Genomic DNA, 25,506 nt, shown 5'->3' with positions numbered 1-25,506 from the left:
TTCCGGCGGTGAATTCCCATTCTTTATCTATAGACAAAATAATGTGAGCCTAACAGGATAATCACAAGAACGGAGCTGCCTTCCAGCCTTTCTCCCTTCAGTCTGCTCTTTTTCACTCCATCCATTTACAGCTCTCCTTTGACCCATTACTTGATGACTGGATGGAAAGAAGGGAGGTAAGAAAGTGGAGGAGGAAGAGTGGGGGAAGAAGCAGAATGGAGATGGGAGAAGGGCATTGAGGACAAATCTGGGTTAGTCTCTGTCAAAATGCTGACAAGGACAAAAGGGCACACACACTCGCTCACTGTCTATCTGACATGAACAAAAATCTTTAGGGAGGTCTAATGGGAAAGAGAGAAGGGGGGGGGGGGTCTTAGTGTGTGTTTGTCCTACCTTTGTCCATCAGCTGGTTAAACAGGGAGACGTTGGAGAAGAAGAACAGGTATGCAAACATCTGAGCCTGGATCTCCGGGTGAACCTGGTAGCCTTGCAGAAGCTCCTGTGCACTCTGCAACACCTGTGGATAAAGACACACTGCTCCAACATGTCCCAGTTCTGGCACTTTTGTTTGTTTTCTGCTCACTCAAACATCTGCAGCGGCACCACCAGACATCATCTTAGAAAGATCCGAGTGAACTCCTAGCTTCCTGTGATTCGATGACTTAAAGAGTGCTTGTGATTAAAAAATAACAGTTGCCTCATTCAAAATTGGGTCATCAAAAAATTAAATAATCCCTGAAATACTGATGTAAAAAGATATCTAGATCTTACTTCAATTGCTAGTTTTTTACAATCGCATACATAGACTAACTTTTGGACTTAATGGATGGATTTTTTTGCTTAGATTTTCATAGTGAGATCTAGATATTATGACAAAAGTATTATACGTATCGATTCAGAAAATAAAAAAAAAATCATAGAGACAGAATACAAAAAAGAATCCAGGAAATAATTATTTTTTTTACACTGTCTCTCGCAAAGTTAATCAATGAAGAACATTTCAGACCTCTCGTCTTTTTGAGTGGGGCAACTTGCAGGATGACAAATGCCCTTAAATAAGGAGTAAATGTAAAAACTTGACTTTTGTTTTTATTTTCCTCAAATTTGTCCCACAATTAAACATGCATAAAAATGAAAGCAGGAGCAAAGGGCATATTTATGTAATAAAACTGATATTCATCAAAATAAGAAGACATTTAATTATTTTTTAAATTCTGTTTTAAATTTGATGTTCTAAAACTGCATCATCTAAATATTTGTTCAGAACAAAGAGCCCTGCAAAGGAAATATACAGGTCCAGCACAAGAAATAAAAAATAAAAAAACGTATTTTGCCCCAAAACTGTATTATGTCAGTAGAAGACTGACGAGCCCCATTATATCTGTACCTCAACAAATACCCTTTGCACCGAGTCATACAGTCTTAGGTTAAGTTAATAAAATTTAATAAAAACTTGCATATCAATATATTTGTCTTTTGTTCTTTTTTTTAAATAATTTCTTTCCTTGCTTTTACTCCCAAAAATGATCCAGAAAGTTCTATGCTTACTGCACATTTGTGAGCACTCTCACATAATATCTATCTATCTATCTATCTATCTATCTATCTATCTATCTATCTATCTATCTATCTATCTATCTATCTATCTATCTATCTATCTATCTATCTATCTATCTATCTATCTATCTATCTATCTATCTATCTATCTATATATATATATACACACACACACACACGCACACACACACACTCCCACTTCATATTTATGCATTCAGATGCCCTTCTGTCAGTTAACATAATTAAAAAAAATACTAAGAACTTACCCACATATCTTATAGTAAATGGAAAAAATTATTGGTAATTGTGTATCACAGCACTAACTAAACAGCCCTGTGCTTCATCAACAAGAAATGAGCAGCAGTGTAGAAATGCACAGGCTTACCTGCAGGATCCTGCGTACAGGTTCAGGAAACCCGACACCTCCTTTCCAGCAGGGATCAGAGCTGTCCAAGGGGAACGGATTACAATCTAACAAACCTGGTAGTACTACATAGAGAGCCTGCACACATGAACACACGCAAAAAGACAAATGTAGAACATACACAAAAAACATATCTTTGCAAACACCTAATGTGCAAAAAAACAGTTTTAATTTGAAAATGCATCAGCTGCTGCTGACATGGAATACCTTAGTGATATAATAGACACACTGCTGGAAAGTGTACATAATAACTTCTTCCAGGATAGTCATAGCTTCCTCATTAGCTGATATGGTTGCTGATAGCAAGGACTCTTTTGACCCTAAAAAGAAAAGACAGAAGTACATGCATGGTCATAGGGTGTCCAACGGGGGAGAAAGCAAAGCCTGCAGTTGTGTCACTTCCTGTGATTTGTCAGTGTGAGTAATGACTCTACAGCTGAGTTGCATTAACAATTATAACCCCTTTCTAGTGTGTATGTCCACACCTTGAAGTGTCTCTATGTTGTGAGTGTAGGCTGGGGCTCTTTGCTGAATAAAGTAGAGGATCTCAATGGAGTTGGACATCCAGAAGAAGATGGTCTGCAGATCCGGGATCAGGTCTGAGATGCTGAGTAGAGACAGGGTGGCTGGATCCTGACTGCGCGCACGCACATACACATACATACAGAGGGGAAAGATCACACAAGAAATACCAAACTGAGAAGAAGTCACTGATGGTGCACTTCAATCCTCTCAAATATAAGAAAGTGAAACTCACTGCTGAGCTTGCTTTTGAGCCAGCTCCTTTGTCTTTTCCTGCAGGGCACACACACACACACACACACACACACACAGGAGCAATTAAATCCCATTAAATTTTTAGGATACGCGTAGGAGAATCCTTACTTCATGACGCCGTTGCTGAACCAGCAGTATCATTTACAAAACCCTGGCAAACTCTTGGTATTAATGCGAAGCTGGCCATAGCAGTAACGCTTCCACAAGCCAAAATAATTAGCCACAAATATACAATCTATCTTACATGTTTGCTGTAGGTTTACCACCTGTCTCTCTTTGTGAAGATTTGAAACCAAGATGAAAAAAATGTACATCATTTTTTCTTTCTCTTTCGTCTTTTCCCCATCAGGGGTCGCCACAGCGAAGAACCTCTCTTTCGAGGATGAGTCGCATGGTTAACTTGGCAATGTTTTAAGCTGGATGCCCTTCCTGGCGCAACCCTCTCAATTTATCTGGGCTTGGGACCGGCACAGAAGCAGAGAAGGGAATGGGGAGCAGCCCGGATTCGAACCCTGGTTTCACGGACAGAAGGCGCCGCAAACCAGCGCGAGCTAAACTGGCTCCCCCCCAAAAAAATGTACATCATTTTAATTATTTTAAAATGATTTAACTTATTTTAAGCATATTTATCAAAAATATTCTACTGTTGAACTCATGAGGCAACAAATCAATGGATTTTGGATGAAAAGTGCTATTGAGCTCAAATTGAACAGATGTCTTTGACAGAAGGATTTCAAACCTGTAATCTTTCCTTAGCATTCTCTGCATCCATCTACAATCACATCATGACAACAGGGGAGCTTCTGCTGCTAGAAGCTTCCAAGAATGCTTTTGTTTTTGGAGAAAATAAAGATACTTTGCAAGTATTCCTGTATTAGATGGATAGATAGTTCTTAATGTGTCATTGCCACTGGTACAAGGAAATTTCAAAAAGTACTCTTTGGTCATTGCAATATTAAAACAATAATTTGCTATGATAAAATTTACTAAATAAAGTACTTCATTGGCTCACTAAAAAGGAAATTATAATTAATTTGTCGCTAGATAAAAAGTGCACCACCCATAAAAAACAGAAGATAAGTGTTAAAATTGTTAAAACTAGAAGAAAATAATAAATGTAAAAGAAAACATTACATGACCGCTGTACATCAACAGTTCAAGCTGGTCCAAATTTAACTGTAACAGTTTTTTTGGCAAGTTTACTGCTGAAAGCAGTAAAGAAAAGAAAGAATAAAAAAAAAAAAAAAACATATCGGGCTTCAATCAGGCTTAAATGGTGAATACCTGGTAGTAAAGTTCAGCAATACAAACTCAGGGTGAAAAGCAGGTGTGTGTGTGTGCGAGGGTGTGATGAAGTGTTTCTCAGTATTAAACGCGTAACATGAGGCCCTGTTGAAGTATTCATCTGATCTGACACGGCTGACAAGCTTTTCTCCTCGTGAGCTCATGCTGAGCACAGACCAGCGCGTCACACACATGCATGCCTACTTGACACTAACCCATGCAATGCTTTGGATCCGACGGACGATTTTGAGCAGCAGTTTTCCAAAACTCCCTGGAGGAAAGGCTGAGGCAGAGTGTTGTATGCACATACACAGCAGGTATGCTGGCGTCAGCTTGTGGTCGTCTCCTGAGCAAAAGACACAGTTTTGAAGGATTGGTTAATGAAAAGAAACATTCTGATTTCACAATGGGCCATCAATAAATCTTCACTTTCCCACTCTAATTAAGTTAACATGAATAATCAAATGGGTTGAAAGCAAAGTTGGAAAAACACAGAGTGTGCAGATCTCAGTAGCTTTCTGTAGACACACATATGTGCATCTTAACAGCACTTCTGAATCCATTTGAGTTTTTGCAACATCTGCAAATGCGCAGAAGAGCTGCCAGCTTCTTGATAAAAAGTGCCCTTGGTTCCAGCAGACAGTGTAAACAGAAAAGCAGTATAAAACACACTCAGCATTACTCAGGGAAATGCCCAAGTGAAGCTCCCCGCTTTGAAGGACATCCTGTTGAGGCCTGCACGGTAGCTCAAGCTAAACACATCATTTGTTACAAAAAAAAAAAATATCTGTTATCATTTATTTGCCAAAATAAGATATTTTCTAATTTTAATCAAGGTTAACAGCTGTTCTAATAGCATAGATGTAATATTCTGCAATTAAAACAAAATATAAAAGAAAATTATCTTTTTTTTTCCTATTTGCTCTTCTCTGTAAAAAATTTTGAAATTTAGTTAACTTAGTTTCAGGAAAAACATTTTGATCTTTAAATTTATATTTTGAGAATATTTCAAGCCGTTAAACACATTTTATCTCTGTAGAGCACAAATGGATACATGTAAAGGTCTTAGGTGGAGGTAAAGAGCCTTTTGTTTCTAAGAGTTACTTGTTACATTGGATCCAAAAAAAAAAGAGAAAAGAAAGAACTGCCTCAAAAACTCAAAATAAAGACCAGGAGAACAACAAACCACTCTTTTCATATTTCACATAGAAATTATATTATTTTGTGACTAACAAGTAATCTGACGCACATCAGCAGGTCGTCGTCCTTACCAAACCAAAGTCCAGCAGATGGAACTGGCAGCCAAAGCATTTATATCTGAAACCCCCAGTGAATACTTTTCATTCTGATTGAAGACTGAAAGATCCAGATGCTAATTAAATCTGCTATGCTAACTGCTTGATCCCAATTCTCAAACACACTCCACGCCCCTGTAATCACTTTTGACAAATCAATTTGCCCCACAGATTTTTTTTATAATTGCAATTAGAAATGCCAATTCACCCCCGCCAGTACCATCTTCCTAGTTTCACGGACACGAATCATTGTTTGTTATTAAAGTCACTCATTTCAATAGTAATTAAGCTCCTAAGTGTTGTTTTTGGATTTTTTTCATTTATGATTTGGGAGATTTTGGAAGTCCCCAAGACCCCTTTCAATCTTTAAGTAGCATGGTTTGGAAACAGACTGGGCTGTATGGTGAAGTCTCATTTCAGATCTGAGATGTTTCTGGGTGAACTTTTTGGGTTTCTGTTAGTGTGGGTTTTGGTCCAGTACGTTGTCCACACTCCATAAACAAGAAATAGCACAGAGTTTTTTAAATTCCCTAAATTTTACTTTTAATTAAATATTTTATAGACATTGTCATTTATTCAAAAACTGGCTTTTGTGAACACTGTCCTGCTGTCCCAAATCAAACAAATATCTTTTATTGAAAAGCGTTTGCTAACCATATGTAGGTGCCAGAATAAATATACACTGAATTAATAAATAAACTTGACAAGACCAACCAATTAGACCATCTGGTCTTAAGAAAAAGAAAAAAGAATTTAATAATATTTTTATTGATGTACCGGTATATATATTTTTCTATTCCTATCCTTTTTAATTGAATGCTTACAGCTGTTTAACTTGGATTGAATTGAAAAGAAAAGTTAAAACTTGAAAGAAAGAAAGAATTGATTTATTGAAAATAATCTTTTGTCTTTATTTTTCCAAGCGTGGTTTAGACAATGTACTGAAGTAAGTGGAAACCAGATAATTAAGAAATGAAAATAGAAATTGAAAAGTGTGTTAAATATGGGTTTGACAAAGGCTTTAAAAGAGAAGACCCCCAAAAGAAAAGTCATCTAATCAGTGTTGCTACAGTGTGATGTGCGCACAGACCTCCTGGTTCAATGAGAGACACGATTCTGTTCAACAGCTGGTCTTCATGTGCCTGGTCAAACTCAAGCTGCAGCCTCCTTTTTTGACACCCTCCACCTCCTCTTCCTCCGTCACCTCCGGACAAAGTAGGGGGCCCTCCTGCTGTTGTCCCCACATTACGAGATTTTAGCAGGTGGGGTTTGAAACTCCGTCTTCCTGCTGGCATACTTGACACCTGTGCAGCTTTGTCCTTCAGTGCAGAGCCGCACATTTTACAAACGGCAGCCCCGCCCTCTCCTTCGTCTGCCTCTGTGTCGTAAAGCTGCCCCAGCGAGCGTAGGCGAGCCAAGGTTTGTGCAGGCAGGGGCTTGGCACCTGTAGGGTCCTTATAAAGAAAGATGTAATGTGCTCCAAAGGAGAGAAGGTCGCCGTGACGCAGCGTGGTGGAGCGCTCACAACGGGAGAAGTTCACCAGAACCGTAGCGTTGAGCACTGGCTCCACAGCCACGCAGAACCGCTGACTCTCCGACTGCTCCTCCCCCTTGTTCATGTGGTTGGCATAGCGCCGGGGAATGGGGACTCGGCGCAGGCGGCAGTGCAGAGGCAGGATGTCAGGGGAGAAGAGACAGATGTTGGGGCGAGCAGACGGCGTCTCATGGCCGACTGTGTGCTGCTCTCTGTTCAACAGGTACACCAAGCAGTCCTGCAGCACAAAAGACAATGAACCTCACAAAAACAGCACTTCTGACGCAGCACCCCAATGTGCACCCCAGGTGTGTACTCACTTGTCGATTGTACCCCTGCAGTAGCAACAGGTGAGGGGACTGATACAGAGAGTGCCTCACCCCTCCTCCCTCCTCCTTCGTGCGGCTGCTGGATGCTCCTTCTCGTTCTCGGCCCCTGATTGGCCCGGGTAGGGTGGAGTAAAAACGCTTGGGTTCCTCACCGACTCCAACCTGCAGACGCAGGCACACACATCAAGCCAAATAATCACTGGAGGTTTGAATAATACAGAAAAAGTAAAAACAAACAAACAACAACTGGGCTTCACCTGGTTCAGGCTGGTTTCACTAAGGCTGCGGCAAAACAGGGAGTTGCTGGAGCGAGGAAGGGTCAGTGTCCCCTTTGCCCTGTTCCTCTGGAGCTTACGGGCCTGAGCATTAATGTCTAAAGGGAGGGAAAAAAATAGAGAATGAAAGATGTCAGAATGAGGGGATGAGGGCAGAGCAAGCAATTTAATTAATGAGGAGGACAGGACAACAAAAATTAAAGACAAAGTTCTAAAACTTAGTTTGACACATGAGCAAACATGTTTACTCAGGCTATAATGACAATAGAGCACTGACATCCATGTGGGAGCTGAGTGGAAACCACCAAAGTCAGATGGAGTAAATGGAGCAATATGGAGCAGCGGACTCAGCTGCATGAGAACTCCTGGTGACTTGAGTTTGAGGAGCTTCAGGCCATGCAATGGCTCACACAGGGGTTACCCACACACTAAAAATCACTGGCACATGGGGGTGACAAGGCAGGTAGAGGTGGGCTTCATGGCAATGACTGACAGCCAACCCTACCTGAGGCCAGTCCCCACCTTTAGAACTGGACTGTACAACTCGACCAGACCGCAGAGGGGAGCTCTTGTGTTTGCCCAGCCCAGACCGACCCATTAGTGCCATCAGGAATTGGGGGGTTCTGGGCCCTATAGCAGGGTGGGAGGGGTTAGAATGAGGAGGAGGGGCTAAGACAACAACCCCAATTACCAAGCACAGAGTTACCCCCAAAACGCAAGAAATATGCATGCACTGTGGAGTCAGCAGTTAGTAGAGATGCACATTTAAAGGTAGGAGATTTTCCTCTGATCCAGCATAGTCTAGTAGTCATAGTCAATGCCTAATCAGAAACTAAATTTTGCCAATTTCAGATCTTATCTGCAGTTAGGTATTATTAAAAAAATGTTCACGTTCATTAGGTCCATTGAGCATTTCAAAGAATAAAAGCTTTATTGTCTTTGCGTGGAACTTGATCTGCCACAAACAAGCCTCAACTCAACCTTTTCTGTCCGTCAGTATTTAAAAAAAATAATTCTCTTTTCTAAAATCTTCCTACTGCTCCCTGTTCATGAGAGTCAACATAACAAAAATTATATGACTTTTATTTTATGAATAAATACCAGACAGAGATTCTCTCCAGACTCAAAACATATGAAACGCAGACTAATGGGCCTGAGCAACACCCATGACAACAGTCTGATGGAGATGGATTTTAACATTTCCAATAACGGGCCAGTATGAGGACTTAATACCACTTAATATCACTGTTTTTCTTTTTTTTTAAATAAAATTGCCTCTCAGGAAACTCAGCAATGCTCACTAGAGACTTACATAATGGTAATTAAGATAAAAATTGACTCAGAAGTTATCAGAAATTCCCGATTTTAAGATTCAATTTAGAGTCTTTTTCCTCTGGTAATCCAGAGGCTACTATTACATTGAGCTCAAATGTACTCTATGTCATTGGTGCAGTTCAGACTGTGAAATTTGGAAAACAATTTTACAACTTTGCAACTCCTTTCAGCTATTTCCATTTTCAATGTTGCTTGGGACTTTTTTTTTTATTGTTATAGTTACTTTTTTAAAAACTCTTGCTTTTTTGGTTGGCATTGTTAAGTCTTTCAGTTTTTTTTCTTTAAGTAAGTATGACTTAATTTGTTTGGTGGTCCTTGCTTTACAGAAAAAGAAATGGAGAAAAACAGAGACCAGCATATATAATATGGACACGAGAAGTCCAAAATGTTAAAAGAAATAAAGTAACAAAAAGTGCAGATCATTAACCACAGGCTCAATGGACACAGCATGTGAACACACAGGTTAACTGATATATTATCAATATCACTTAATGACATCAATACAAAGCATTTGGCAGAAATAGATTGATGGCTTCAGAGAAAATCCCAACACTACCTTTAAATTGTGATCTTATTTAATAACACTTGAGCATGCACAAACACACTTAGACTGACTGAGGTCAAATAGGAAAATAAATGATGGTAAAAAACAAAACAAGATTAAAAAAAAATCCAAGATGTGTGAGCCTTGTAATACAACCAAACAATTAAAAAAAAAAGATTTGTGTGAAAATGCATACATATTTTATCTGCTCTACTAACACGCACTACTTCCATGTATCTGAAGACCTGGTTCAAAAGAAATCAGTTAAAATATCAAACATTCTTCTAGTGTATGGGATCCTCAATGTTTTAACATAAAGTTTGAAATCTACTATGAAAAATTGACAGTTCAGAGGATTCTGGACCTTTGGGAATGCCTTTAAGAAAATTGATTCAAACTCCTCACAAAATATTATATAAAAGTTAAACATTTGTTCTTCACACTTTAAAGCTGTAGTACAAATAGAAAAGACTCAGTAGCATCATGTGCAGTTTCTAAAGTTGGTATTGAGTAGAGCTAAATTTGCGTTAAGACATGTAACCATGAAACATTTGACCCACGTAACATAAAGTCTCAGTTTGTTTATAACAAGAAGATTTGACTCCTAAAAAGCAGAGAAGACTTTATCCAGTAACTTTCTTATTGTAAGCATCACTTTCACAAGACCGATCTTATTTTTTGGGGGGAAATGGAAAAATAAATAAAAAAGAAAGACAGTTTTGGACTAAATTAGACTCAGACTGGTGAAGGAGGTGTTGGTGCTGGCATCACAAACTTGTGTGAAAGGTCAAAACGGTTCAAATCTCTAGGCTTTTTCTTTCACAGCTCCATTCCCATGCATGAAAGACTTTGTGTCATATGCAGTCAGGACCATAAATATTTGGACAGAGACAGATTTTTTCTAATTTAGTTTCTGTACATTACCACAGTGAATTTTAAATAAAAACACTCCGATGCCATTGAGTGCAGACTTTCAGCTTTTATTCCATGGGTTGAACAAAAAGATTGCATAAAAATGTGAAAAACGAAAGCATTTTTGAAACACAATTCCTTCATTTCATGGGTTCGTAAGTAATTGGACAAATGAAATAACTGAAAACAAAATGGTCATTACTTATATTTGGTTGAAAACCCTTTGTTGGCAATGACAGCCTGAAGTCTTGAACTCATGGACATCACCAGATGCTGGGTTTTCTCCTTCTGAATGCTCTGCCAGACCTTTACTGCAGCAGCTTTCAGTTGCTGTTTGTTTGTGGGCCTTTCTGTCTGAAGTTTAGTCTTCAACAAGTGAAATGCATGCTCAGTTGGGTTAAGATCAGGTGACTGACTTGGCCATTCAAGAATATTCCACTTCTTTGCTTTAATAAACTCCTGAGTTGCTTTGGCTGTATGTTTTGGGTCGTTGTCCATCTGTATTATGAAACGCCGCCCAATCAGTTTGGCTGGATTCACCTGGATCTGCGCAGACAGTATATCTTTGAACACCTCAGAATTCATTGGGCAGCTACTGTCCTGTGTCACGTCATCAATAAACACTAGTGTCCCAGTGCCACTAGCAGCCATGCACGCCCAGACCATCACACTGCCTCCACAGTGTTTTACTGATGATGTAGTATACTTTGGATCATAAGCTTCTCCACGCCTTCTCCATACTTTTCTCTTGCCATCATTCTGGTAGAGGTTGATTTTGGTTTCATCTGTCCAAAGAATGGCTTGCATCTTGCAGTGTACCCTCTGTACCTACTTTCATGCAGTCTTCTTTGGTAGACTTGGATATTGGATGGTAGACTTGGATATTGATACGCCTACCTCCTGGAGAGTGTTGTTCACTTGGATGGCTGTAGTGAACAGGTTCCTCTTCACCATAGAAATGATTCTGCGATCATCCACCACTGTTTTCTTCTGTGGACGTCCAGGTCTTTTTGCGTTGCTGAGTTCACCAGTGCCTTCTTTCTTTCTCAGGATGTACCACACTGTTGATTTAAAAATTCCTAATTCTGTAGTAATTTCTGGCATGTTTTTTTTTTCTGTTTTCTCAGCTTAATGATGGCTCCTTTCACCTGCATGGAGAGCTCCTTTGACCGCATGTTGTCTGTTCACAGCAAAATCTTCAAAATGCAAGCACGAGTCCTCTAATCAACTCCAGGCCTTTTATCTGCTTCACTCATAATGACATAACAAGGGAATTGCCCACACCTGCCCATGCAATAGCATGGAAGTCAATTGTCAATTGGAAGTCACTTACTAGCCCATGAAATGAAGGGATTGTGTTTAAAAAATGCTTTCGTTTTTCACATTTTTATGCAATCTTTTTGTTCAACTCATGGAATAAAAGCTGAAAGTCTGCACTTCAATGGCATCTGAGTGATTTTATTTAAAACTCACTGTGGTAAAGTACAGAAACTAAATGTAGAAAGAATGTGTCTCTGTCCAAATATTTATGGTCCTGACTGTAATTCCAGTCGGGAACAAACCACAATTAATAGTTTCTCCTCCATGATCAATTTTCAAACAGTTAGGACATCATCAAAAAGGACATCATCCATACAACACTGCCACCGAGTCCCTGAGGCTTGACAATAGAACCCAAAAGATGTCTTAAAAATGTGTGTAGCTGTGCATAAAAGTGAGAATTTTGAACATGATAACCCGAAACAGGCACATATGGACATTTACAAAGACTTTACAATGAAAATGGCCACTTGAACACGTGTTGTCGAGGGCGGTGTGCACATAGCTTCAAAAATGAAAATGTCAGTTTAGTTTCACAATGTGTTCTTGAGAGAGCACCAAACCACTTGGTAACAGCAACCAGTCCCAGTGAATCCCTTAGGGGTTGATATATGGTAATCTAAAATGGATACTGACCAGAACAAAAATAAAGCATAAATGAGAAAAGCAGCCCATCCTCTGAGCCCCTCTAACAAATGCATTCTGCTTCTCACTACACCACATTTCCTTATTAAAGCCAGACAAAATGAAGACGTTACAAATGACTGCTTTTAGTGCCCATTCAAACTAAGTATGTCAAAACATCCTAGTGTGAGAAAAGTTAAAGACCCACCAAGATGAAAATTGTGTTTTTGGTGTTTTTAACATGTGCCTGTGGCATTTTACTAATAATAGAGGACATATATAAAAGAAATTTAAGCTTAAAATTGCATTTCTGAGTATTTCTTAATTCAAATTGTTGTGAACAAGGAGCAGATGCAAAAATGCCATTGAAAAAAAACTTGTAGGTGTGATGAGGGAGCTACAATCAACAGGCCACAAGCTCCCTTCTCTGCTTCATTCTGAAATAACAAATAGTTCCATGTCCGTCATAATTTTCCCCGTCTGAGCTGAATAATTTTACATGCCCAATTTTTCAGTATTTTATTTGTCGAAAAAGTTTGAAACATTCAATAAATGTCATTCCCCTTCATGAGTGTGTCCTACTTATTGATTTTTCTAAAAACAATTACAGTTTTATATCTTTGTGTTTGCAGACTGAAATACGGCAAAAGGTGGAAAAATTGAAGGGGGCCGAATACTTTCGCAAGGCACTGTACATATGGATGACGGGAAAAGAAATGCCCACAACTCAGAGCTGAATTTGTAATAAACTCTTGCAGCTCTGCAGAAACTGTCCTAGAAAACGAAACAGGCTTTTTGATTTTGGCCAAAAATGGCATCACCATAATAAAAAAAAGAAGAAAAAAAAACACTGGGAACACTTTTACAATAGATAAAAATAGATCAGACTGGGACTTCAACATTTCCACAAAGTATTAGGAAAGAAATCCTAAATTTACACTTTAGTTCACAAACGTCACAAACGATCTCCATTTGTAACACAGTGGTTCCAACAGACAAACTAGCCTACACATGGTGCAGATTTTAGGTCACCATAACTGCTTTTGTAGTTTCACTGAGAAAGTAAAATCTGAATCAGTGAAAAGCTTTTTGGAGGAACACACGATCACATTACTGTCCTAAGAACCTGTCATTCATAAAAGCGTCAGTGTCAATACCAATCCACACCTCCCATTTGAAAAGGTTTTAGCTTTCGCTCAATCAATCGACATGCTGTCCATGCATTTCCAGGGCACCAGTGCAGGGGTGTCAATTTGCATGTGTGGGTTTTTAAATATCTTATTCCCTGTGTGTGTGCCTTATGAAACCCTTTGACGTCTTCACAGTCTTTCCATAAAAACCCAGATAACCACACAGGAACAATATCTTCTCTACGAGATAATAGCCGTGACAAAAAGTCCTATTCTGCAACTCCACGCACACACTCCCACACACGCTCAGACTGCTGAGAAGCTAACGAGCTGTGGTTTTCTGCTGAGTTTGACATGTGAAGAAAGGAAGCAAGCTAGACCAGCTGCCGTGTGTGTTTGAGTGTGTACCTCTCAATCTGTGTGCGCATGTGTGCTTGTGACTTTTTGCATCCCCTCACCAGCAGTGACGGTGTCCTTGTCCTTGGCATTGAGTTCCTCAACCTCTGCTCTCCTACGCAGCTCAAATCTTCGAGCGTGGCCCTCTCTGGGTTTCCATAGTTCCTGGAGCAACAGCGGCTTCTCGTTATCTCCCAGGGCTCGCAGGCACTCAGTCCGCCACACTGCTCCTGTTGTGATCCCACCTCCATCTTCTAGACGCCCAATCACGTCACACAGCACATAAGAACGAGCTGCATCTTTGTTGAGCGAGTAACGCTCAAGTGCTTCTTTCACAAGTTCCTGAGCACTTGAGCGCGGCGTGGCCAGGACGCTCTTGTAGTTGGCACCAGCACAGATTTCATCTCCAAATATCTTCAGCACCCCCGGGGCCGAACTCTGTGTGGAGAGTTCAGCTGGGTCGTCTGCTGGCCGCTCTGGGGGTTCAGTGGTAGAACGCCGGTCGCAACGGGTGTTCGTTCCAGCTTCTGCAGGGACTCTGTCTCTGTAACTCAGTGTGCGGTACAAGACCTGGTAGACAGAAGCAATAATGAATGCCCTGCTGAACTGCTGCATCTAAACATGAGCCACACTGTGCTCTTTGAATGAGAGGATTCCAGTGTTAAAACAGCGGCTGCAGGTGTGAGATCAATGCATGATGTGCACTAAGAATAAAGTTTTGATGAAGGTAATGAAGGCTGATAGAGAGGTGTGGCATGAACAAATAAACACATGAGTTGGATAATAACAGTTTTCTTTTAAAACTGCAAAAAGAAAAACATTAAGTTGTTTGAAAAACCCACTCTGGTCATCTTTTGAGTAATTTTAAAAGCGTTCCCAGTAAGGTGTAACGATTAATTAACTTAATTGATTAATTGATTTATATTTCAACGATCCAACCAGATCAGCTTTCCTAAGGCAAGTTGTTAATCAAGTCAACATAAATCATTATAAAATTGTTTCAAAATGAAATAAATCGATAATATCGATATTGGAAAATACTTTTGGATTGAGACATGGTAAGTTTAAAAGATAAAAATGACCAAGGTCCATCGCAGTGGACAACACACACTTGATGCAGCAAAGAATGGTCAGTCCATCATACCAGTCCAATGTGTGGAAACACTTTGGATTGAGCAAAGACATGTGAGCATACAGTGTGCTAGAATGTTCTAATAATGTTCCCTTTGGATTATTTGGATGAAGAAGAACAACAGTGGGCTGAACTAAATGAGAATGGATTTGTCAGTTCTTGTTTACTTGTTTATTTGTACACATGTCTAGTTTAAACTTGATTATTTTGCAAGAAATACAAGGAATCTGGAAAATTTCACCTGCACTCTTCAGTACCCAGGTGTTTATCTCTGAGTCACACTGGTGGAATGTTGGGTTAAAGATGTCCTGGATCGATTTTAGGTCAGTAAATCAGATCCAGTCACATTTTTCAAAATGAACCGATGTTGTTAATGAATCGTATCGTCAAACACAAATTATTATTTGAAACAAATCATTGTCAAAATGAATTGTTGCACCATTAGTTCCCTGTGGTCGTTTTATTATGATTATGCTGTTTTTAGCCAAAATCAAAAAGCCTGTGTCGTTTTCTTAGACACAGTTTCTGCAGAGCAGCAGTATTTTAATAAAAATTTGTGTCCGAGTTGTGGGTGGGACAGTTGGCATGGAGCAACCCCGCCCCCTCTACCCCTTCGTGTTGCTGAGAGCTTGAAACATCCAGCACCATTTGTAATATCACATGTACACTCTTTTTCAAACTGCCTTTTTTCATCCATTCCTGATTCACAATTATTTAAAGAATTAAATATTTAGAAACGCAATTTTAATCTTAATTATTTTTTCGATATGTCCATCATTTAAAAACAAAAATGCCACAAAAACATGTAGAAAAAAACAAAAAACTATTTTCCTCAGAGTGGGTCTTTAAGAGTAAGTTTTTTTTTTAAGTAATCTATTTTGTTTGCCTGAATGAAAACCAAACCTTGAAATGTCGAACCAAAACCCCACAGCATGTTGCTTATGTCTGTGTGCTTCCACCTGAGTAAAGGTCCTGCTCTGGCGTTTCAGGCGGCTCTTGGACGGCAGGGACATACTGGCCCCAGAGGAAGAACCGTAGAACATGGTGATGGGGTTTGTGTCACAAACGCTGCAACTATAGCAACAAAAAAAATCACAACCATGAGTGTAATACTAGCACTACTGAAATAGTAACACTGAAAATGGGTGATGAGACAAATAATTAATAATCTTTACTAATATTTACATATCGGTGTCCATATTTGTATTAAAAAAAAAGACTAGTTGATAAAGATTTGGCAGCATTTAAATGTGACTTACAGAAAAAGGACTCAGAGCTTCATAAAGGCACCTTGATGCAGTTAAGTCTTTCCAGTAGTTTGTGCTCTGGAGCTCTGGAGAAAGACTTACAGCCGCTCATCAAATGTTTTGAACTTCATTTCCACTGTCACCTTTCACACTGAGGAGACAAAACAATCTCCATTGAAGCCACTTTTAAGAAGAGTATTAATCACACTTAAAATTGCAAAAATGTCCACTTATAGTCTAGGCCACTTCATTATTTAGGCGGAGGTCGGCAACCTGAGGCTCTGGGGCCACATGTGGCTCTTTGATCCCTCTATTGTGGCTCTCCGGCTGAAGGCAATAAAATAATTGTAGCAATGGTTTGAATTGAGTTTGCTATGACTTTATGTCTAAGGTGCTCCTATAAACAGTAAGACAAACTTTGTAAAGTTTTTTGATAGTTCAATACATCAAGAGGCATTGTGTTCCCTCCAGAAAGCACAAATTTAAAAAACTTAGCAAAACATTTGGTATGGAGTTGGATCTTCTTTAGGATCTGTTTATTACTAGGATAATAATAAACAATGTTTAGTTTCTGTCTGGAAGGGATTAAAACTTTGTTTTACAAGTACATATACTTTCTGTATTATATCTTACATCAATAAGTCACATTTATATTTAGGTTAACTTTGGCAAGTAGGGAAAAGAATGACACAGTAGACTTATATAAATGTAAAGACTTTGTTGATTGGCATTTTGTTGAAGTACAATAGTGTCTTACTTTTGTGCAATTGTCTGGCGTAAAAATCAATTTTATGATTAGAATAAAATCCTTTCTTCTTCTTATATTTTAATGTTTTTATTTATTCCAAAAAGGCAAAATTTCAGTTGAAATTAACATTAATACAAAGGACTATTGGATTTTTTTAAAGTGTAAAACAGGAATTTGTTGCTTCTATTAAGTTTTGGTGAACAAAAAACAGGCTGTAGACACCTGCTCTAGGCCATTTTAAAACACATTTTTTATGTTGTGTTGAGATTTAAGTCTCAGTAAAACTAAGTTAGATGCTGAAGACATTAGATCATTGATTTCCTAAATTGCAATATAAATGAAAATAAATTAGTTTAATTTGCTTAATGGGCTTTAATAAATCTTAACATTAGCAAAAACTAAAAAAAAAGAAAAAAGCAACACTGCAAATGCTTAAAGCACATATGGTTGGATTTGCAACCATGGTACATAAAGCCTGCAGACCTTAACCATAGAATGATGTACATTTTGACAAATATATTCTTTGTTTACTGATGATCCTGTTAGTCTTTACTTAGTTAGTCATTAGCTACAGATAAAATGCATAAACCCAAAATAATCCAAGGACTTTTTGAGCAACAGTTGTGTTTATACAACCATTCAAAAATACAATCATAAAAGCATTGCTAAAACAACACAACAAAAACTAAAACTGAAATAAGAGGCACAATATATTATACACATTTGATTAAAAATGGATATTCCCTGCAAAGAACAGACATTTTTTCTTCTAAATCCCAAGTTTTTTTTGCCAGTATATATATATATATATATATATATATATATATATATATATATATATATATATATATATATATATATATATATATATATATATATATATATATATATATATATATATATATATATATATATAATTTTTGTTCCAACCAGAATATTTGTTTCTTTTGCACAAAAAGATGGAAGACTCATTTAGAAAACAAACCATTCTAAAGCATGGCCTGCTGGACCAGTGCAGTTCATTTTACTGCAGAAACAGCCTCGGATGAAAGTAGGGTGGGATGCAGCTGCATGGATGGCACCTTGTGCCCTCTTATGTTGTGACTTCTTCTTTCTTTTTCTTTTTTTTTTTTGTAAAAGGGCAGTCAGCCAAATGGGCTTGGTGTTGTAGCTGACTCTGCAAGGGCTGGTGGGATAACGTGACTGTTTGAAAGGCCTGCTAATCCAAAATAATCTGGCTACTTGGCAGCAGTTAACTCAATCCAGGAAACCCCTCCTGTCTCTACACACAAACGCAAAAAAACAACACAAAAAAGACAGACTTTATGTGTGGATGCGTCGTTTTAAAGGACTCAGGAGGTTGCAAACGGGTTTAGTAGCTGAAACCTGACCTGCTTGTTCTCTGATTATTTATTTATTTTAATTTAATTTGTTCGAAATGAATGACCACATAAGGGAAAACTTTACAGCCGAATAGAGATTTGGTCCAGAAATACTGCAGGTCTTTATCAGCCACTGTCTGTCCGTCTGTTTACCACTTTGGATTCACTGGTCGTCCATAGCAACCGCCGTAGCAACAAACGACATGAGAAAAGCCTCAGAATTAATCCGCTAATGAGCCGTCAGGCACCACTACAAACTCACGGAGCGGCCTGCTCCGGTCAGCAGGTGTTTGCAATAACATTAATCAGTCTCGTTACAATGCAGGTATTTAGTTGGGCTAATTCCATGCCTGAAAGCCACAGAGAAATGAGCAAAAATGGGCACGCAGTATCCTAAAAACTGTGGGCCGATAGCATTTTCTCATTGGCAGAGTAGGTGGATAAAAAGTTGAGTGAAGGATTTCACCGGTGCCGAGCCCACTCCCGTGGGGGCTCTCCTGTTGGTACTCACGTTGTCTGCAATGCGCGTCTCCATGGTGCTGTTGGGGAATCCTGAGCTCCTCTCTCAATCCTCCCACCCCCCAAATAAAAATATACAAAGAACGAGCAGGGGGGGAGAGAAACGGACTGCCGTCCCGGTTTCAGATACACCCCGCCGTCCAGGGTTCCCACCCGCATCCCCGCGACACAGCCGGCTAAGCAGCAGGACAACCAGCCGCGGTGTGCTCCCTTCCCCGTGCGCACATCTCTGCTGAGCGTCCACAAATGCCCACAGCCACCGGCAACCGCATTCCCACATCCACGCCACGGATCGGCTGCCGAGACGCGCCGGAAAAACCCGAGCCGCTGCACCTCCGTACACCTGAGCTGCGGGTTACAAATCCATGGCAACTGCACCCCCTGGGGGACACATGAGGTATGTGCAGTCTGAGAGTGAGATCTCAGGTGTTCAAAATAAAAGGTATAAATATAAAGACCCTACACCAAAAATTAAAATACCACACCATTCAAAAAAATTAAACTGTGAAATCTCCACAGTCAGTCATGATTTGGGCTGCAATGTCCAGCGCTGTTGTTGGTAGACTCATCTTTTTTCAACCCAAAATCACTGCAATAGTCTAGCAGAATGTTCTACAGGACTTCATGATTCCTTTCACTGAGGATCTGGATGATGAAGAATTAATATTCCAGCACGAGCCGCAAATAGTATTGAACTATTGAAGATATCAAGATTTCAATTTTTATTGATTTGATGAAATCATATCTGACTTTGTTTTGTGTGCAAAAACTGAGAAGTAAACAGTAATTTCTCCAGGGGATTCTAATTTTCTGAAATCCTGTTTTCATGTGTTTGTTGAGCTGGAACCTCATTATGTGAAAAATAAACAAATATTTCAAATCAATTAAAAAATTCCACATGTTTTAATTCATAGTTTTGATGCCTTCAGTGTGAATCTACAATTTTCATAGTCATGAAAATAAAGAAAAAACTCTTTGAAAGAGAAAGTGTGTCCTAACTTTTGGTCTGTACTGTATGTAAATATGTAATATTAACCCTTGTGCTATCTTAGATGACCCCACCCTTCCATTGACGTGTTCTCCCTACCATGACAAAGGTGGATAAAGGTGGAAAGATTTTCATGTAATCCATGGACACCAGTGAAGATCACAAATCATTGAAGAAAAAAGGTTCAGAGCACTGTCTAGTGGGTCTAGATGACCCAACTCCCAATGTTAAAGTGCCTAGGATAGCACAAGGGTTAAAGAGGACGAGTAAGAAGCTCAGTAACATTCATAAATGAGCTGCAGCATAAAAGTCTTTGAAAGATGCTCATGTCAGATGAGGTCATGACTAAAGCCGTTCTAGCAACAACACCTATCCACCCAGGGATCTTGTCACCAGATTTTCATGGTGAAACAGCTCTTGTGTCTGTAACTGATTGTGAAAGGACGTTGTTTCATATAGTACCTTTAAAAGAGTCTCCCTGTGCCTGTTCCCAGCCTGCATAAAATACAGGGGTGGTTCAGGAAGGACATCCGGTGTAGAAAATGCTTCCAAACCAAATGTGTGAATCAGTGAAAGCTGGCTCGCTGTGGCGACCCATGAAGGGATATGCTAAAAGGTGAACGACAACCTTTAAATACATCTGATAGTGTTTTATTCTTACCTTTATGTGCACAGAGCGTTGTAAACATTTGAATACACACAACTGAGTTGAAGATGTTTTTAACATTGTTATGCTTTTTTTATTTTGTCTGCAACCTATAACTTAAATGTAAAAAATTGAAAACTGTTATTTTTCCAGTGCTCTTCTCAAGTTATTTCCGCCAGTTCCATGATTTGATTTGATGATTCTAGATTTACAATAAAACAATCTTCTGCTTTTACACATTACACCTATTTTAAAGTCTCTGCATTGGCTCCCTGTACGTTTCAGGATTGATTTTAAAGTTATTTTAATGGTTTACTAATGTTTTAATGGTCTTGGGCCTTCTTATTTAAATGATGTTATTTTAAAATACGAACCCTCGCGGACCCTGAGGTCCTCTGGCACTGGCCTCTTAGTTGTCCCTAAGGTGAGGACCAGGACACATGGTGAGGCTTCGTTCTGCCATTACGGCCCTCGCCTGTGGAACGGCCTGCCAGAGAGCCTCAGGGCTGCAGAGACTGTAGAGGTTTAGAAGAGGCTCAAGACCCACCTTTTTAGTCTGGCTTTTACATGACTTTGATCATTTCCTATGTCTTTTGTATTTTTTATCTATCTATTTATTAATTTATTTATTTACGTATTTATTCATTTATTTATTTGTAAGGACTATTATTATCTCTGTTTTTAATTTACTATTCTTTTTGTTATTTTACCAATGATACGTAGGTTATGTTTTAATCAGTTTTACGTATTTTATTTTTTAAATACTAAAATATTTAAATCTTATTTTATTTTTTATCTTTTTTCTATTTTTAGTGTTGTTATTTTATGATAATTTTTATTCTGATGTTTTTAACTCCAGTGTTTCCTCTTGGGGATCCATTTTTCTGGGGCACCACCGGCTTGACCTGTAGGGGGTGCTATTGCTGTGGTGCCCATTCTGGTTGGGAGGGCTGGGGTCCCGCTCTGTGGTCTAATAGCCATGGAGTGGGCCCTGGGCTGCTCTGTGCTGTGCGGGCGCTGTGGTAGTGACCCCTGTGGTCGGGCTGGGCCTTGGAATAAATGGATCCCCATCATATCGTTTCCTCACGGCAGTACCAAGCCAGACCTTCTTTTAGCTGCAGTTCTTTGTTTCTGTTCAGGGTTCTACTGGGGGAACTGGGTGGGTGGGGTGTGAGTGTGGGTGGCGTGGGGGGTGGTGAGGGAGGGGTCCCATCTTTGTGTGATTGTCCTTTGTTTGCTGTTTTTAACAATTTTCGGGTTTTTTGACTGTTTTATCTGCTTTTATCTTAAGCGCTTTGTGTTTTTAACTGAAATGAAAGGTGCTATATAAATAAAGTTTGAGTTTGAGTTTTCAAGTGACACCTTGGTTGCAATAATGGAAACAACAACCTACTGCAAGAAAAGGCCTTTTATTACAATCATAATAGAAAATATAGAAGCATTGTTGGCCTCAGTTCAACTTTTCACGGCACAAAAAAAAGAAAATCACCACAGATAAACCAATTAATATAAAAAAAGTATTGACACTTTATGAGGATTCATATATCAATTGAGTAATTTAGATGGAACAGAAAGAAATACAAGAAGTGAACTGAAAGCAGGTACCGGCTCTACAATCACAGAGCAAAATGATTCTCAGAGTTTATAAATGACTGCTATGCAGCTAATAAATCCACATTTATTTAAATATGACAAATCGTCTTCTTCATTACAGCTATGATTGAAACATGAACAAAGAATTTAGACTATTCTGGTGCACAAGTCTTTATTCAAACACTGAATGTAATTTCAGCTATTATTGTGAAATATTGTTTATCAAGCCATCTGAATCAGTGATAGGGACATTTTTTATTTGTAATAAAAAATTTCCCAACTTCTGCTTCTTATGTTGTAAATTAGCATATTTTTGACATGGAGGCATAAACAAACCTAATTTGTTAGGAATTTATTTTTTCTGTAATAAATTCATATTGTTCCTGCATGTTCTGTTCACTGTGATTGCTTTGGTCCACATTTTTATGTTTCCATTTGCTTTGTCTCCACTTTGGCTTAACATTAAAAAACAAAAAAGCTAAAGAAATAAAGTCGTGGTGCCCCATCCCACCATTTCTGAACCTTTATTTCCTACAATAAAGCAACACCCACCCTTCGGAGGATTTCATCAGCTGCAACACTTATGAAATATGCAAAGAAAGAGCAAACAAGTGTTTATCACCGGGAGACTTTCTTTATTTTGGCGCAAATTTAACAATAATAGGCTTGTTTTTGTGGCAGATCTACCCAAGCAGGACTCTTTCTGGTTGTGTATTATGATCTCTTAGAGTTTTATATCAGTTGTCATTGTGCCTTTAAAGGTGTGTCCTTTTCTTTTGTTCTTTTCCAAATATACACAAACATGTAAAACATATTTAAATAAAAAAATAACTTTAGGACACTGCACCATTTGGAGAAGTGCGTCAGCACATAGTGCTGCGAGGAAGGGTGCAGAGTCAACATTAACCTTCACATGAACAGCAGCAGCACCTACACAACCAGACCAGCATGACTGATGCTTGTCTGTGAATTTGTGCTCTTTTAGGCCAAAATAGTCCAGATCCTGGTAGTGAAAATTGAATGAGTTTCCCTTTAACTCTGCATCCATTCACAACTTCAGATAACTTGATCATGTGCTTACATGTAAACATCGTTGGAGCCAATAAGTGTCGAATCGGATACAGACACACAAGGGCAGCTGTAGAAACAACGCACACCTGAGATGCTTTTTTCTGACCAAAGTTGTTCAACCGTCCTTCAGCTTCCCTCCCAGAGGGAGTCATCTTGTTTTTTTTTTGGCAGTGCTGAGTTGGATTTTGGTTCTCTTTTTAGAATAAACAAGATAATTTAGGCAAACTACAGTTTTGTATTTACAACACATTGAAATAAAAACATCTATTTCTTTTTAAGTTACCAAATATACACTGTACAGCTGATAAATACTGTTTAAACTGTTCTGATGGCATTTTCCCTCACTAAACCTCATGAACTGCACTGTAATATTAAGATTCAGTAAATATGCTTGATATTCTGAGCTGTAAATAAATGCAGACAAGCACAGAAAAAGCCTCCAGGATTATAAATATCGAACACAAAAACCTCACCATTCTAGTCATGCTTGACATTAAAATGAGAGTTATCACTAACAGAAGCCACTTTTGTTCAAAGCAAACTGTCTCGACAGCCTGGCTAATAAATGCGACAGTAATAACACTTCCAGCAGGAGCGCTGGATTAGAATTTGAAGCTTAAAATGTGGCAGTCTCTGTAGTAAGTGCACAAATGCTTTCAACAATGATGACACTAAAAGGGCCGTCAATAGTCAAGGCAGCTAATTGTAAACATTTCCTCCTCCTGACATGAAGAGCATGTCAGCTTTTCAGCCTGTGAATGCTGAATCTGGACATGCTCCACGGATTGAGGACTCGCCATCACTGGAATGACTCAGAATTCCTGGGTAACATTGGGATTTTACATTTATATTCAACATGGCGTGTTTTTGGTGTTTGCACACTCCATCGCTTATCCAATGATGCCTTCAAATGACCTTATCTGCTCATTAAGTCTCTGAGTACCTGGTATAATCTTATCCTTAAATTTCCGGTGAATCTTGAGATGAAATCCAGAAGCTGCAAAGCAGAATTTCCAGGCTTGACACATTTGTGAAAGAGGAAAACAAATGGCTGGAAGGCTTTCTGGCTACATGAGCTGTTTCCAAAATTCACTAAATTAAATCTCAATTTGGTGAATAATTTTAGAAACTTTTTTTCTAGATCTTAGTTTTGTCATATCAATAACTAGTTTTGCTGTTGTTTTCTTCATATTGCTGCATTAGCTACCTATTTTTTTTGTTTAACTGTCATCATAAAGGACTTTGTATGCTTTGTTATTAAGACCCCCAACTCTTTATTTTTATTTTTATTTTTACCAAATTTAATAAGGTTAATGTGTTTGACCTTTTGTATTGTGAAATTTATTTAAGATACAATTAAACTTAATTAATTAAAATTAAGACCCACTCTGGTGTTTTAAACATGTTCTTGTGGCATTTTTCTGATGAAGAAGAAAATTAAAATTAAAATGGCATTTTTGAGTTTTTCTTTCTGTAAACCCTTGTGAATCAGGAGCAGATGAAAAATTGTCATTGGAAAAAGCCTGTAGCAGGGCACAACCTCCCTGCTCCGCTCCATTCTGATGCATCCATCCTGACTGGATCCATGTGCGTCTTTGTTTTCCTCATCTGAGCTGACATCTGGCCCCCAAACTGTACGGTTGGATGGCTCTGATAATGCTCACCATTTTTGTTGCACTGGTAATGTTAAGTTGGGGGTGTGAGGGGCAGTAAGCTTGCAGGAAACTGGGTGAACAGACAGATGACTGGAAGGGGTGGTGAACTTACTCCATCCCAACAGTCCCGCCCACAACTCAGAGGTGATTTCTTATGAATTCCTGGCGCTTTGCAGAAACGTATTCATGCACCTTCTGCCGTTTTATCCCTTTTGGGGTCACGGGGTTGCCGGAGCCTATCCCGGCCACTTGTGGGCGAAGGCCTGGTACACCGTAGACAGTTCGCCAGTCTGTCACACTCTGCAGAAGCTATGTCCTAGAAAGCGATATAGGTTTTTTTTCCAGAAGGCACATTTAAACTACCCTGACTTTAACCCTGAAGTCTGGCTGAAATCCACCTGAACTTGCTCACTCTGGGTATGTCGGTTCCAAAAGACCGGATATGAGTTAGCGTAATTACGTTCGACTTGGTAACCCTGGGTTAATGCGCGTGCACACAAGTACATAAAGACATTCTCAATGGATTGCCGATTTCCAGAGTCACCATGGAAACGCGTGGAGAAAAAAAGAGAGCGCTATACTTCAGTGAGATGTAGTCAGAGATTTTAATGACGGCATATGAAGATTATCAAAAAAGTAATACGGCTGCATCCGCAAAAGAAAGAGTTTCTGCTTGGAGATAAAGAACGAACAAAGTAAACGCACGAGTTTCTGATCTTATTTCCAATTACATTGTGATGTATATGTATACAACTTATAAAACTTAAATGAATTGATTCAATTGGTAAC

General features: G+C 38.9%; 1 protein-coding gene across 6 annotated transcripts in view; it reads right to left on the bottom strand.

The window, feature by feature from the left end:
• The window catches only part of radil (Ras association and DIL domains), a 29,381-nt gene extending 10,235 nt beyond the window's left edge, over positions 1 to 19,146 (bottom strand). For 2 of the 6 annotated variants that reach the window (XM_023958385.2, XM_023958381.2), the window contains exons 1-14: positions 18,757 to 19,093; positions 16,128 to 16,266; positions 15,828 to 15,942; positions 13,799 to 14,306; positions 7,998 to 8,105; positions 7,458 to 7,573; positions 7,192 to 7,362; positions 6,428 to 7,109; positions 4,258 to 4,388; positions 2,739 to 2,776; positions 2,467 to 2,618; positions 2,189 to 2,301; positions 1,943 to 2,059; positions 394 to 517 (exon numbers count right to left, since the gene is read on the bottom strand). In XM_023958385.2, coding sequence (XP_023814153.1) covers positions 394 to 517; positions 1,943 to 2,059; positions 2,189 to 2,301; positions 2,467 to 2,618; positions 2,739 to 2,776; positions 4,258 to 4,388; positions 6,428 to 7,109; positions 7,192 to 7,362; positions 7,458 to 7,573; positions 7,998 to 8,105; positions 13,799 to 14,306; positions 15,828 to 15,911 — 2,344 coding nt within the window. In that variant the 5' untranslated portion in view covers positions 15,912 to 15,942; positions 16,128 to 16,266; positions 18,757 to 19,093. Of the gene's footprint in view, positions 1 to 393; positions 518 to 1,942; positions 2,060 to 2,188; positions 2,302 to 2,466; positions 2,619 to 2,738; positions 2,777 to 4,257; positions 4,389 to 6,427; positions 7,110 to 7,191; positions 7,363 to 7,457; positions 7,574 to 7,997; positions 8,106 to 13,798; positions 14,307 to 15,827; positions 15,943 to 16,127; positions 16,267 to 18,756 lie in introns of all 6 variants that reach the window. The other 4 variants (XM_023958389.2, XM_078944281.1, XM_078944275.1 and 1 more) reach the window with 3 other exon arrangements.
• Between the last annotated feature and the right edge of the window lie 6,360 nt (positions 19,147 to 25,506).

This window comes from Oryzias latipes, chromosome 1, assembly GCF_053564925.1.
Source record: "Oryzias latipes strain Hd-rR chromosome 1, Olatipes_Hd-rR_3.1".
NCBI classification, from domain to species: Eukaryota; Metazoa; Chordata; class Actinopteri; order Beloniformes; family Adrianichthyidae; genus Oryzias; species Oryzias latipes.
This window is presented reverse-complemented; position numbering and strand designations above follow the sequence as displayed.